The sequence below is a fragment of the Gossypium arboreum genome, chromosome 8 (genome assembly GCF_025698485.1).
Source record: "Gossypium arboreum isolate Shixiya-1 chromosome 8, ASM2569848v2, whole genome shotgun sequence".
NCBI lineage: Eukaryota > Viridiplantae > Streptophyta > Magnoliopsida > Malvales > Malvaceae > Gossypium > Gossypium arboreum.
Window position 1 is genome coordinate 3,258,641 of NC_069077.1, and position 14,721 is coordinate 3,273,361.

The following is a 14,721-nucleotide window of genomic DNA, read 5'->3' on the forward strand; positions in this document are numbered from 1 at the left end:
CACTAAATTAATAATAAGTTTATGTTTTGTAACTCAACTTTCAAAAGTTACAAAATAATCAATGAACTATTCGAAAAATTTTATTTAAGAAGTCATTAGGTTGTTAAGTTTTTTTTTAAGGTCCGGTTAGTGAAGTCCGAGCGATGATTCAACGTTCAGTGCATATCAATGAGTAGAATCAATGAGTAGAAAAATACACATTAGATCTAAGTTGATTTGATAATTATTTTCGAAGATAAAAAAAAAAGCTATTTGAATTTTGATTTATAGATTTCTAATGTTCAAAACATTTCCATAAAAAAAAGTTGAAATTTAGAAAAAAAAAAGAAGACGTAAAGCTTTCAATTGGTTCAGGTGGTGCGAATAGAGAAAGTCACACAGCAACAATAACTTAATTAAAAACTTTTAGATAGTTTAATGACCATTTTGTAATTTTTTAAAGTTAAATGACCAAAATATAAACTTACTAATAGTTTAATGACCTTAAGTGTAATTTACCCTTAAGTTTTTAATTCTGAAAATGAAAATGAGGATGGGATTGGGTTGGGTTGGCCACCACACACTTACCTACAAAAAGAAGAGCAAATCCATGTGTCCACTTTCCACGTCACCCTTCTTTCAACTACCTGTGTGCTTCACTCGTTATTTTATCTATTTATATTTTTTTACTATAGAATAATAGTAAATTTCAATAAGATTTGACCACATGTTTTATTTTATTTTAATTAGATTATAATACACGTTGAATAAAAAAATTTGAAATTGTAAAGTTGAATCTTCAGAAATCAAGATGTTTTAAATTTAAGTGTAGATATTTTCTAAACTTAAATTAAATTTTATAGATTTTATATAAAATCTAAAAGATGAAGCACATATTTATTACTTCGTAAACTGAAGCATCATAACCAAAGATACCAAAGATACAGCAATTGCATGCAACCAAAACAAGCAACACAAATTATATTTATGCAGAGCACAGCAAGAGAGACTGCATGGTCTGGATGAGTATTTTGCTTATGGTAAGTTCACAAAGTGAACTATTGCATACAAATTTCTTGCCAAATAACCAATATGTAATCCAAGAACACCACAAGAAATCAAGTTGATTCCAACATTAGGCAATCGTTTCATTAGGGATGTTTCGCCTTTCGTCCTACATTATTTACAGGATCATTTCAAAATGGACTCGATTACTATTCTCAGTACCAAGCGGAGGTTGCCCCATGGCATGTCATTTCTTAATGAACTGTTTCCGGGAGAATGTGGGCTCCTGGCACTAAAGCTAGGAGGGACATGAACTTTCATGTGATTCTGTTCTCTATCCCGAACACCAGCTGATCTTCCATGATTGAACCGCTGAACATTTTGCTGCCTAGATAGGCTCAGAGAATTTTGTGTTGTGCAGCATGAGGTGAGAATTTGTGGGCACAAAACGAGGATATCCAGCGTGCGAAGCATTAGCTAAATGAGGACTGCACAAACAAAATAGAAGTCGAGAATCCTGAAGAAAAACTTCAACAAAATGACAAAAGCTCAGGTCTTGTATGTTTGAGAAATTTTGACCATTATGGAGTGCGTATCCATCACTACAAATTGCAAACTACACCTTTCAATAGCGGAAATTAGAGGGTGCTGATAAGAAAAAAAGGGAGCTGATACTGAAGGACAAATGAGAAGTACGACAAGCATTAACTTAACATACATGTCTTGATACTAAGAACGAGGGGAAAGGACAGCCCCTTCCCCCGACAATTTATCCCCCACTCTTCAAGTATGAGCAAAAGGGTTCAACCTTTGAAAGCCATTCACTAAGAAGGATATGCAATTACCTTTGAGTTGACAAATTTGAGCTTGCAGTCGAGGAGACATGGTTGAACCTGCCAATTCTGACAAATGAATCAGCCGAACCAATCTGCATTCCTCTGTCAAACTCAGCAGATACGTGGCTCTCATTTGATCCATCCTCTTGCAGAAGAAGTTCATCACTGTGGTTACAATAAAATGCAAGTAATTTAATAAGTTAAATAATCATAGAATAAATATTGAGCAGTAAAATATTGGGCCAATATTGCAGTATTTTTGTAAAATCAGGTCCTTGATCAACTTAGTTTGAACATAAAACAAAGAAGCAAGTTCATAAAATGCTACCATAATTAATGCGAATATTTGCAAGAACCATTTTCAGATCTATCTAGGAATGATGAATACACTGTCCTCAGTGAGGGTAGACATTCACAGAGCAACCTATTACCATTGGACCATTATATTTCAACCAATTAAAAATATAAAGAAACATGCTTTGTGTATCAAGATGCTCCCATTCTCTCTATCCCATATTGTATTATTTTATAACAGCAAGAAATCTTAAACGGAATAAATGAATAAAATCAGCATGAAAAGAAAAGGAAGTACTGTATGCAGAGTGAGTTAAAATTATACGATGGTACCCAAATAACCTTTGAGAGGGTAAGGAAGAGTAAAAGACCATTATCTTCATCGTAAAAGAATAACCCATACAACACAGGTATGACATAACTATATATTAATATTTGATGAATATAAGTTTAGATTGCCTCTACGCACCTATAATTTGGATCCCAATATCCAGGACCTGACAATGGCATGCTGGCCTCCGACTTGTCTTGAGTTGCTCCTGTGATATACTGCAGTTGCACACTAGAACCAAGTCTGATGGACTTGGGTATGTTCTGAACAATTGAATAACTTGTAGCCATTCCAATGCCACCTTGCTGTTGCTTCCAATTGGCTGAGCTGGAATTTGACCGTATACGAGACGGCAGGCCATCAACAACCTGAGAGTTTCTCTCAGCTTGGTTAGAAATGTTTCCATCAGTAACTTGTCCTGGTCTGTTTGAAGATGACAAACTTTCTTGAGATTGTGAATTTCCAGAATGTCCCCGACTTTTCTTCAATTGAACTGGCTGGCCACAACCATCTTACTTAATGGTGATCCTTGACAACTGTTTCTAGCTGGAGAAGTAGGACCATAATGTCCAGGGGAGCCTACTGAACCTTGACCATAGGAGCTTGGAGGAGTAAACTGTGAGGGACTAGTGCCAAGGTGAAGCAGGGAAAAGTTTCTGGCCGATGGACTCATACCAACTCCGTTCCCATGAGAGTACTGCATGATTCTCCATCTAGCATTGGGACTACCTCCAAGCATTGATGCACTACTCTGCATATGCACAGTCATCACAGACGGACAAACAGGTGAATAACATGCAAATATGCTACTACTATCTCCATAACTCCCATAGCTGCTTCCAAGCCCACTATTATCATTATAGCTACTAAGACTTCCCATACTGCTATAGCAATTGGCATGACCATACGGTACCATTGGGAACTGTGGGCTGTTATGAAAAGTAACTCCGCTCCTCTTTGAAACCTACACCTGGAAAATATATTCGTATAAGACTAATACCAAAATAATGCAGTAACTCTAATGCTCTAGCAATAAAAATACTATGTAATTAAGAAGCTTACATTAGGGAAAAGACCAGCTGCAAACCAATGCCCTCCACCAGGGTGATGGTCCACCTTAATGTTTCGAGCAACCAGCTAACAATAGAGTCACCAGACATTAGGCAAGTATCATTTGCGCTATTTCTTGCCCAGAAAATAACATATTTGTGCTATTTTCCATAAAGCTTGCGATCCAACAAGAACAGATTAGTAAGTCAAAGACAGCTCAATCCATGAGAAAAGTGAGAACCAATAAAGCCAAACCTTCTCAACAGCCCAAAGAATTTTTTGCTCAGACACACAACTTAAAGAGAAAGATAGTAAAATGGAAATTGAAGTTCCATCAAAAGAATTGACCAAAACTTTCATGTTTCAAACCAGTACAGTACTCTAAGATAATGATTTCATATGTCAAATGATTTTCAACAACCTTAAACTTTTATTACAACTTCATTAAAAAATAAGAGAATAGTGCCTATACTGTAACAAAAGATTATACCAGTTCTCAGAAGAATACATTACTGATCAACCAACTAAGAATAGACAATCAATTGATAGGGGAGTCAGGAGAGGACTAAGCAATTCTTCTGTATGATGGTGCCAAGCATTGAGATAAGAGCCACATAGTTAATATGGATTTATGACATAAGGTTCAATCTCCTTCAATTGCAAAGCTGCATGCGTAAGTCCCTTACCAAGTGAGGGGTCTCTGGCGGAGGCCTATATGGCCGTGTGAAAGGTTCCCCAGTAACAAAAGGGTGTTTCGAAGCCTGCACAATGATGTTAAAGTTCTTATGTTTCTTCATTCTTAGTTGGAATAGCATGTTAAGAAGTGCTCATGGGAAATTTTAACTACCTGGAAAGGTGACCACCGTTTTGCCGGATCAAACTCAACTAGTCCCCTCAAGAAATCAATCAAAGCTAATCGTACCTGACTTTCTGTTGTAGATTTATTATGCAGCAGCTTTAGTAAGTTATTCACAGACCACACACTACAAAAATTTTCTCACCATTCCAAGCTGTACATTCAATGTTGAAGTTAGATGCTAACCTTTAATGATATCTTCTTTAGGCAAGTTTTTCCGGTAAGGATAGCATGTAACTATTGCTTCAAGATTCTTATGATTGAAATACTCTTTTCCAATCAACGGTTTTTTTAACTCCCTCTGAACAGAAACAAGCAACAATTATATCAGATGAAAAACTTGACAAGGGATGCAACATGTAAATGAACAAGAACTAGTCGCTGGAAATTTCTTACAGCTTCATATTCTTCTTCTGTTAATACTTGGTAAGCACTTCTGCCACAAACTTCACTATTCCCTATATTGTGGATTCTCCCGACGCACTTGAAGAACTTACTTGTGTTTTTTGCCTCCTTTAGAACATAATCAGGGGGCTGCCCTCTACAACATGATAACCACATATAAAAGGCTGTTCATAACAAGTGCAAAGATATGACTAACTGAATGAGTAATGACTATTAGAGTGCTAAAAACAAATTTTAATTATATCTAAATGTAATCAGGTTGGTTTAGGATAAGTTAAAACAAGATGGAAATGAAAGTTTGTACAAAACCCTTCAAAAGAAGTATGCATGAAGATTAAGAAAATAATAAGCAGCATAATATTTATATTGAATGCAAAGAAAATAGCAGAACAACTAAGAAACAGCAACTGATCAAACATAGTTCAAGAAAATCAAGTTGGAAGGGTCTTAAAGATATTTTGAAGTTTTATGAATTAACTCAGCTAGATGAGTACATATTAGCGGAAGTTCTAATGCAATTTCAGTAAAAGGCATATTTCATTGGAATTTTCTCTAACTTGTTTTCGTAAGCATGAAAATTTTATTTTGGACTAATCTCCTAGACCAGACAGATGAACAGCTTCTCCATTATGTGTGCAAAAGAATATGCATGCATCTTTTGACTATTGTTACTGTTAAAACACACTGAAACTTCAATACGAACCAAGGGATCTAATGTGGCAGTCACAGCTGGTCTTGGACTTCCCATAATAAAACAATCCAAGAGCTTAGCCTTTGCTTGGTATGAAGGATGAAAAAGAGTGAGGATGGAAAATTTGTTAAATCAAATGGTTAAGATTCATAACCATTTTCTTACTTTGTAGCTTAACCATTCCTCACTCTTTTCCATCCTCCATACCAAGCAGAGCCTTAAGGACTTTGAAAATTCTAGCACATCCTTCAAGGTTCTTATATACAAGAAATAAATTATTCACGTTGATCCTAAACTGCAGCATTAACTCACCCCTTATAAGGCACAGATCTCGTTCATAAGTATTAATGCGTATCTTGCCAATTCAATAGAGGAATCATCTTAGAGGATCTGACTTGTCATAATAATACTTTTATGTAGAACAAAAGAAGCTGAAGAGAGAGAGGTAGACTGAACTTTCAATTTGTGATGTTGAAAAAATATTAGTGATCTGAAAAATCAATGCAAATTTTTGTTTCTCTTTATACATTTTTGTTTAGCATAAGGGAAATTTTTAGTATGAATGCCTACAAACTTGTCAAAGCATTAGATACACACTGCCTTGAATCCTGGAATTTCTAAGATAGACAAAAAAATAAGAGACAGAGTGAGTATGAAATTTGATAATTGCATGCGCTTATTTAATGATAAGTGAAATTCTCCTATTTGGAGTCAATAAGATCTGCTCGGTTATAAGATCAACCAAAGAAAAGCTATACATAAAATCAGTTGCAAGAAAATGATGCCTAGAAATACTGACAAATTGTTAGCCAGAGATATGTATGACCATCAAAGCAAGAGGCATACCCAAGAATTTCAACCATTCGCCTTAGAAGATCAAATTCTGAAGCACCTGGGAATAATGGCAGCCCAAGAAAGAGTTCAGCAACTATGCAGCCAAAGGACCACATGTCAATAGCTGTTGTATATCTAATCAAGTGGTCAAGGTTCAAACTAGAACTAACGATCAAGACCAAAGACAAAAATCAGAATTAGGGAATATAATCATCAAAGACAATAATGAATCACAAGAACTGAATATTTTAAATAGGCATTTTCTAATTATTACTGCCAAAGGCTTGAAACATGACTAATTTAGGTAGTAGCAGCATGCTAAAAAGAATAGCAATATGAATCTTCTACGTCATTAATCCAAAGAGATCTTCATATAGAAATACAAAGATGAACCTTTCAAGGTTTAATCCACAGAAGATGTGACTACTATAGAGTGCTGGACTAGAACTTCTGTGGAATAAACTCCAAAGGTCATTTTAAACCTCAGGATTCAATTGATCAAACAATGTTCTGCTGAAGTTATTCCACTGAAGTTCAAGCCCCTACCAGCATGATCCGCCAAAAGACAAAGACAGTAAGCAAAACCAATAAATAGAAAAGAAGGCTACAAATTCATGTCAAAAGGATGCTGATATCCAAGAAGAACTTCAGGAGACCTATAATACCGGCTCTGCAGAAAAAAATAGGAAAAAGTGTCATAAGACCCTCTGTAGTATGATAACAGTGAACAGTATGCAGTGATAGTTGTGTATAGAAACCTGAATGTAGGAATAAACAGTCCAATCTTCCATGCAAGCTGATCCAAAGTCAATTATTTTAATTTCTGCTGGCTTGACACTGTTATTCCAGTAGAGATATATCAAACTTCACTGAAAAAATTGCAAAAAATTATATTACAAGTTTGTAATCCAGACTAATACATAAAGGCAACTCACCTTGTACAGAGAAGAATATTTTCTGGCTTAAGATCACAATGAATTATTCCAGCATCTTTTAACAAAGTCAGTCCACGTAAAATCTACATAAAATAAAAAAGGTTAGGATGCAATTCTAAAGACATTTTCAAAGAGATGTATACAGCTATTCCAATCATTATTCAGTTCAATCAAATAGAGCTACAAGAAAACTCAAAACACCTGTTTTGAAAACAGCTGAATAATGCTCAATGAGAGACCCCTAAAATGATTTATCTTGATAAGCTCGTACCTAAATCAGGGGGGAAATGTCAATAAAATGCTGGAAAAATTCTATAAGAGATTGTCTATGTAAATGGTGAAAAGAAATTTACAAACGATGAATATTGCTTCAACGTAAGACAATAAACTTACAGATTTGTGTCGAGAAGTTCAAAACAAATGCATAAATGGTGTTGATATACAAAGTAATCATAAATACGGACAATGTGATGCTCGTCTTCCGGATCATACTTTTTTTTCAACTGCAAAAGACAACCAATTAAGCAAACATAACGAGGTTGATGCTTCACTTCTGGTATTTCTAAAAAGGTATAGACAGCTATAAGGAAACTTAATTACCGTTGTCAAAACAGAAACTTCAACCAGTGCCTGCTGATGGTAAGCAGGTTGGTTTTTAATTATCTTCACAGCAACAAAACTGCTTGTTTCTGGAACCCAGCACTTAGCAACCTGCCCGAAAGTCCCATGACCAAGAACATTTTTGACAATATATCTACAAAAATCATTGAAACATGAGTAAACGTTTACTTCACTAAGCTTCATTTTGGATGATAATAGATCACCAGAAATATTTTTTTGAGTTGCATAGTCATATCCATGAATCTACCAAATGATAAGGGCCTTACGTACAAAAAGACCAGGTTTTTTTTTGCAGGGGTTCAGTAGAAGACAAAATAGAAAATGTATTCTTTGTTGCTAGCTAGACACAAAGATTAGAACTTTAAAACAGAAACTCAACAAGGAGAAGAGGGGTTAATGGTGGAATGGCCACCTGAGTTTGTATATTAACTGAAAAGAATGTTTAACCAAGCTTGCAAACACAAAGCTCCATATTTACACAGACATACAACTAATTCCAGCATGCCAAGGTTCAAAGTTACAAGCCAGAACAAAACAGGTATATATTGTGGCTAGGAGAAGCTAAAAGGTTACACGAAAAAGAAACAATGCACTTCAAGATGATTAATATTTCTGAGACATCAAAGTCAAGAAACAGTCCATTTTAGTTTAGGATCAACCATGTATCAGTAGCAGAACACATTAAATTAAGCAAGAGGAAAAGAAAATTGTCCTTGACCATTAACAAAATCTAAGCTGCCCATGTAAAGTCAATTCACAAAGAAATTATCATGAAATGATTCAGAAAATAGTTCAAAATCATGAGGAAAATTATAAAAAGCAGTATCAAACCTTCGCCGTGTTTCTAAATTTATCAAGACAAAGTTCACAGTTAGAATCAGATCCGAGTTCACATTGTCGTGGCCATCATTGAGGACACCAACAGATGGGCTAGTCAAAAACCTCTTTGGGTTCAATTCTTCTGAATATTTAAATTTTGGATTGCATATTTGGTAAGTTTCTATTATGTCCTTTGTCAGTCTTGCCACCAACTGCATGGTGAAAACTGCATGTCAGCACGAAGATTTGCCTCATATGAATCTAAGCTGGAGATTATTGCAAATTTTTTGCATGATGAGAAAAACAATTCAGTGCAAGTACCACATTGCAATTTGCTAACCAAACAAAGTATTGAGAAATAAAGTTTCCAATTACATAATTTTGCAATATGATAAAATATTTAAAGAGAAATTATAGAAATCATAGACTGGCATGAGTTGCATTGATTGATAGTATCAGGATAGATAGAACTCGGGATCTAAAATCAATATCATAGTCTCAATTAGATAATATTTGTATAGACACATCACGTTCTTCCACCTGAAACCAATTTGATCACCTAATCCGCTTAAGCTTACTGAAATAATGAATATAAGACTAACTTATGTCAACTAGACTCTTCATTTTCCCTAGAATACCTGCGCCCAACACCTACATTCAACACATATTCAGACATTGGTATGGTGTAATGACCCTCAAAATATGAGAAAAAAGCAAAGAAAAAAATTGAGCATACCCGCGTTAGACTTAGACACATACCCCATATTCGAGACTCCTCTCGCGCTCTTGTAATGTAGAGACTAACTGAATTAAGCATATCATTTCCCATCTTGTTCAGAACTTTCTATGATCTATTTGCCACTATTGAACATTTAGACAGTAAGGGACTCTCTCTTCTGCCCTTTTTTTTTTCTTTTTTTTTTTGGCTCAGCAAAAGTAGATTTTATTAAAAGGATAGAACATCAAACTATCGTTTACAACTTAACAGCTTAGAACAATACCACCTGTAACCCAAAAAAGACCAGATCCACCTACGAATCAGCTTAGAAACCTCCGTAACATTAGCTCATATGCTTACTTGGTTTATATATGCTTTCCTTGAGTAAGATAAAGAGAATCACTAATAAAACCACATGTAAAAGTAAAACCAGTTAAACATCTCTTAAACCATACAAATTCAGATCGATCCAAATAAAAAGCTCCTAAATTTGCAACACATTTCAGCATAGAAACAAGTGCTGACAAAACTTTCGAACTAAAAATGAATAGGCAATCAATTAGAAAGGCGAACTTACAGGCTTCCTAACAACAACACGCAGCTTTCTATCAGCACCATTTATAGATGAATAAGGCCGAAAAACCAGTTGCCTCGGTCGCCATCGCAACGCAGGTTTTTGCTCTGTGCCCAATCTTGAGTACCCCTTAAACTCTTCTTGATTACTAGGGCCAACTTCATCCATAACTATCCCCCCCCCCAAATAAATAAATAAGAATCAACCTTTTCTAGCCCCCAAAACTAATAGTATTCCCGATAGCTCCATTACCGTAGAAATCACTCAAAACACGAAAAAAAGCCAAAATAAAATAACCCAATTCTGCTGATCGGAAATTGAATTGAAGTTCTGAATTCAAGATGGAAACTTCATTGATTTTCAGAGTATCCACCAGCTGACTCCGATCCAATCCTTTAGTTCATTTTGGATTTTTTCATATTCACGGTCCAGAAAAGCGAAGAAACAGAAAACAGGAGAAAAAAAAAACAATTCTAGATGAAAGAAAAAGATTGAATCTTTTCTATGGATTATAAATAGAAAACATGCAACAAAACAAAAACCAAAAAAGAATCTACCAAAAGAAAAACAGATTGGAATTTAAATAAATTGACCCAAAGTCAAAACTCAGAGAGTAGAGAAGAAATGCAACAAAGAAGGATCGGAAAACGAAGAAATAGATAGAAAGTGAAATTAATTGGTCCAGAAAGTGTGTGTTTTTTGGTCTGAGTTCAAATTGGCAGTGTTACTTTCTAGTTTCTTCCTGGTAATGGGAGTTTTTTTTCCCTTTTTTTTTCTTTGGCTAGATTTGTTTTCTTTTTCCATTTTTATTGGCGGCTGACAATTGATTTTATTTAAAAATAATAAAATATATAATTTACAATAATTTAAGGATAAACTACAACCGTGACCACTCAATTATCAATAAATTTATATTTTGATCATTTAATTATAAAAATTATAATTTTATCACTCAATTATTTGAAATTTACTATTTAAGTCAATTAGATGATGGATGTCAATGTGAGCCATTGACTCATTATTCCTCAAAAATATATTTAGGTAAGCTATATCGCAAATCACCTAATTATTAATATGTTTTTTTAACGACTCAATTATAAAAATTACAAAATAATTAATAACGGACTGTGAACATGATACATTAATTTATAGACTTAATAGTTAAATTCGTCCTTAAAATATAACTAAAATACTAATGTGATACTTTTATAAAATTTAATGATAAATAAAAATTCTAAAATTATCATAATATTCTAAAAAAATCTAAAATATTAATAACTTTTTCAAATATTAAAAACATTTTAAAAATTAGAATTAATCAAAAATATTAATTTTTTAGAAAAGTGCCAAAAATCCTATTATTCCATTGCACAACTTTTCACCGAATGTTCCTATTCTTCTCTTCGCTTGGCGATGAATAAAGAAAATCAAAGTTTTTCTTCTTGCTCGTCTTTTTTATTGATTATCCTTATTTCGAAAGTAAATTGAAAATGGTCAAAATGATAAAAGTACAATTTTATTTTTAATTTATGAATCATCCAATTTATAGTTTTCCTCAAAAAATCAGATTTCTCTTCAAATTACATTAAAAAAATCGAATAGAAATATTTAATATATAAACCCTTTTTAACAGTCAAAGCCAAGGAATTTATTGCTGCTGCTCTGGGTATTTCTAATAAATTGAGTTAGTTGTTACACGTGTAAATGGCATTTTTATTTGATTTTGGCAGTGTCGATTCCATTTCCCTTTGTTGTTTCACTTGTTTGTTAGAGTGTTTAAACTTTGTGTTAAGAATTAGTGTAAATAGTTATATAATTTATTTAACGCTTAATCATACGAAACCATTTTTTGAAAAAATAAGGTCAGCTTTGGTTTTGAAAATGAAAACGAATATGGGAGTTGCCACCAATCTTTTTTGATGATGTGTGATCGGGTCATCTCGTAAAAATAGTTATTTTTAATAAATGATTTAATTTATTTAAACAACAATTTTGGTCCATAAAATTTAGAAAATTAGATTCGGGAGTCGGTTACGTACGAGGAAGGATTAGCACCCTCGTAACGCCCAAAAATGGGTACCTAATTGATTAATTAATGTCTTAGTGTCTAAAATTAAAAACTTGAAAGACTTTAAAATACGATCTCTCTTTTTGTAGAAAACTCGAATGTTAAAGAACTTCTCGTCTCGAAGTAATAAAATGTCACATCCAGTAAGTTAAGACACGACATCTCGAACTTTTGAGAATAAACTTGCCTTTTATTTAAAATTCGTGTATTTTAACCCTTTTTTAAAGGATATTCGATTATTTAGGGTAAATAAGGAAAATCGAAACCCAGTAAGTTAGGGCACGATCTCTCAAACTTCCAAATACCGAACATTGCCTTTATTTATAGAAAAAATCTTATTTCGAGGTAACAAGATGTCATATTCAGTGAGTTAGGGCACAACACCTCGTATCTCCGAGAATAAGCACTTTTATTCAAAACCCGTATTACAATTTAAAAGAATATTCTGTAATTTAGGTTAAATGAGAAAAATCGAAACCCAATAAGTTAGGGCACGATTTTCTCGAATTTCTAAATATGAAATATTACTTTTATGAAAGAATTATTTTTGTCAGGTAAGGGTTAATAGAAATTCGTAATAATAAAAAAAATGAAGAATGAACAAACAAATAAAAATTTTGATATTGACAAACATAACAGAATAAAGATAAACGCATAATAAGAATTATGAGAATGAAATGGAAAAATAAAATGAACTAGCAATATAATAAAAGGTTAATAATAATTATAATAAATAGGAAATAATAATAGTACATTAATAAGACGAATAACATAATAATGTGATAGTACTAAATAAAATAATAATACTAATAATAGTAATAAATAAATATAATGCTAATAATAATGATTATAATAAAATAGCAATAGTAAAATAATGATGTTAATACATAAGTATAAATAGAGATATAATACCTAAAATGTAATAACAACAAAATATGAATAGATAAGAAATATAACTAGATAAATAATAAGAAAATAAATATAGATGAAAATATAATAATAGTAATAATACAATAGTAGTAATAATAATAAAAAGGTAATAATAATATATTAGATAGTAAAAATAATAATAATAGTAACAGTAATAAAAATGATAATAGTGATAATAGTAATAATAATAATAACAACATATTAATAATAATAATAATAATAATAATAATAGTATATATTAATAATGACAATAATAGAAAATAATAGAAATAAATATATTATGTTAGTAGTAATAGTAATAAAACAATAATAATAATAAATATAATAATAGAAAGTAATAATAAAAATAATTGATTAGAAAATAAAATAGCAAAATAATGGGAAATGATTAAATCGAATTTAAAACGAAAGTTTGGGGCGAATCTGGAAGTAAAGTAAGAAAAAAAAGGACCGATTTTGAACACACGAATAACAATGGGGACCAAAAGGGGAATAATCCCCAACCTCCAAAGCACGTGTTTCATATGGGACTAAATCGAAAGGCAAAATAAATTTCAGGGTAAAATTAAAAATTAAAAGAAACTTGATTACAAAATAATAAAAGGGAAAGGACTTGTAGCGCAATTACCCCCCAAAAGCAAAAACACGCGGATTCCCCTGTCGGGTCAGGTCAACACGCGGATCCTGGCCTCAAAACGATGTCGTTTTGGCATTAAGAAGGCCGGCCAAAACGTCGTCGTTTCGATTGGCTATTTAAGTCAGATTTAAAAAAAAATCATTTTCTCATTTGTAAAAAAAAAAAAAAAACTCATCTTCTTTTTTTTTTCTCTCTGCAGAGTCTCCTACTCCAGTGAGAAGTCCAGCCAGTCGCCACTGTCCTCTGCCTTGCTTCGCCGCCGGTGACCGCCGTATACGGTAGCCGGAGGTAAAAAAGTTCCCTATTTTTTTTCGCTTTGAATGGTGCTTGTTTCTTTTGTCTTTATATTACGTATTTTGTGCATGTATAAATATGTAAGGGGATAGATTCGAAAGTAAGACAAAAAAAAAATCGCCTTAGGCTTTCAATTTCGATTTTGGTATTTTGGTTTCCTGATTCGGTGCTATTCTCGTGCTTTGGTAGTGCTAGAATCATTGTTTTTGCTGTTTAAAAATCGAGTGCTTTGTATTTATCAAAATTTTGCCGAATGTTACAAATCGATTTTGGCTTGGCTTTTTAAAGTCATTTACATGCTTTTGTTTATTATTTATTGTCCTTTCTGTAACGCCCCAATTTTCGGGAATCCTGTGAATGTTGGCATAGGTTTAATTATGTTAGTGGGCCTCTAGAAAGCCCAAGCTTAAGATAAAACCCGGCAATTTTAGTTAATTTTTATTCCATAAGAAAAAGGGGGTGAAATTATGAAATAGGACCTATGTGAAAATGTTTGAAAATGCTATAGGCTAAATTGAAGTGGCCAAATAAATAGGAGTGCAAAATAGGAGGATTTGCATGATAAACCTCCCATTTTACATGAAGTGGCCAACCATCATGTTGTTGTAGACAAAATGTGCACTTGATATCCGTAATTTATGGTACAAATTGATACAAATTGATAATAGGTTAGGTAAATGTTCCATGATAATAGGTTAGGTAAATGTTCCATGATAATGGGTTAGGTAAATGTTTCATGATAATGGGTTAGGTAAATGTTTCATGATAAGAAATTCATGTCTTTTGTATTAAAGAATTAAATGGATGAAATATGAAGTTTTATTAAAAGAAAAAAAGGGGTGAA

General features: G+C 33.0%; 1 protein-coding gene across 1 annotated transcript; it reads right to left on the minus strand.

The window, feature by feature from the left end:
• Window positions 1-958: 958 nt before the first annotated feature.
• On the minus strand, window positions 959-10,871 carry LOC108486380 (dual specificity protein kinase YAK1 homolog). Its single transcript, XM_017790420.2, is given in 18 exon segments — window positions 959-1,472; window positions 1,830-1,985; window positions 2,584-2,932; window positions 2,935-3,409; window positions 3,508-3,582; window positions 4,182-4,256; window positions 4,343-4,425; window positions 4,538-4,652; window positions 4,748-4,892; window positions 6,294-6,416; window positions 6,911-6,951; window positions 7,040-7,118; window positions 7,217-7,299; window positions 7,418-7,487; window positions 7,610-7,719; window positions 7,817-7,970; window positions 8,669-8,868; window positions 9,952-10,871. Coding segments are annotated over 18 exon segments (2,598 nt in total). The 5' UTR covers window positions 10,117-10,871; the 3' UTR covers window positions 959-1,372.
• Between the last annotated feature and the right edge of the window lie 3,850 nt (window positions 10,872-14,721).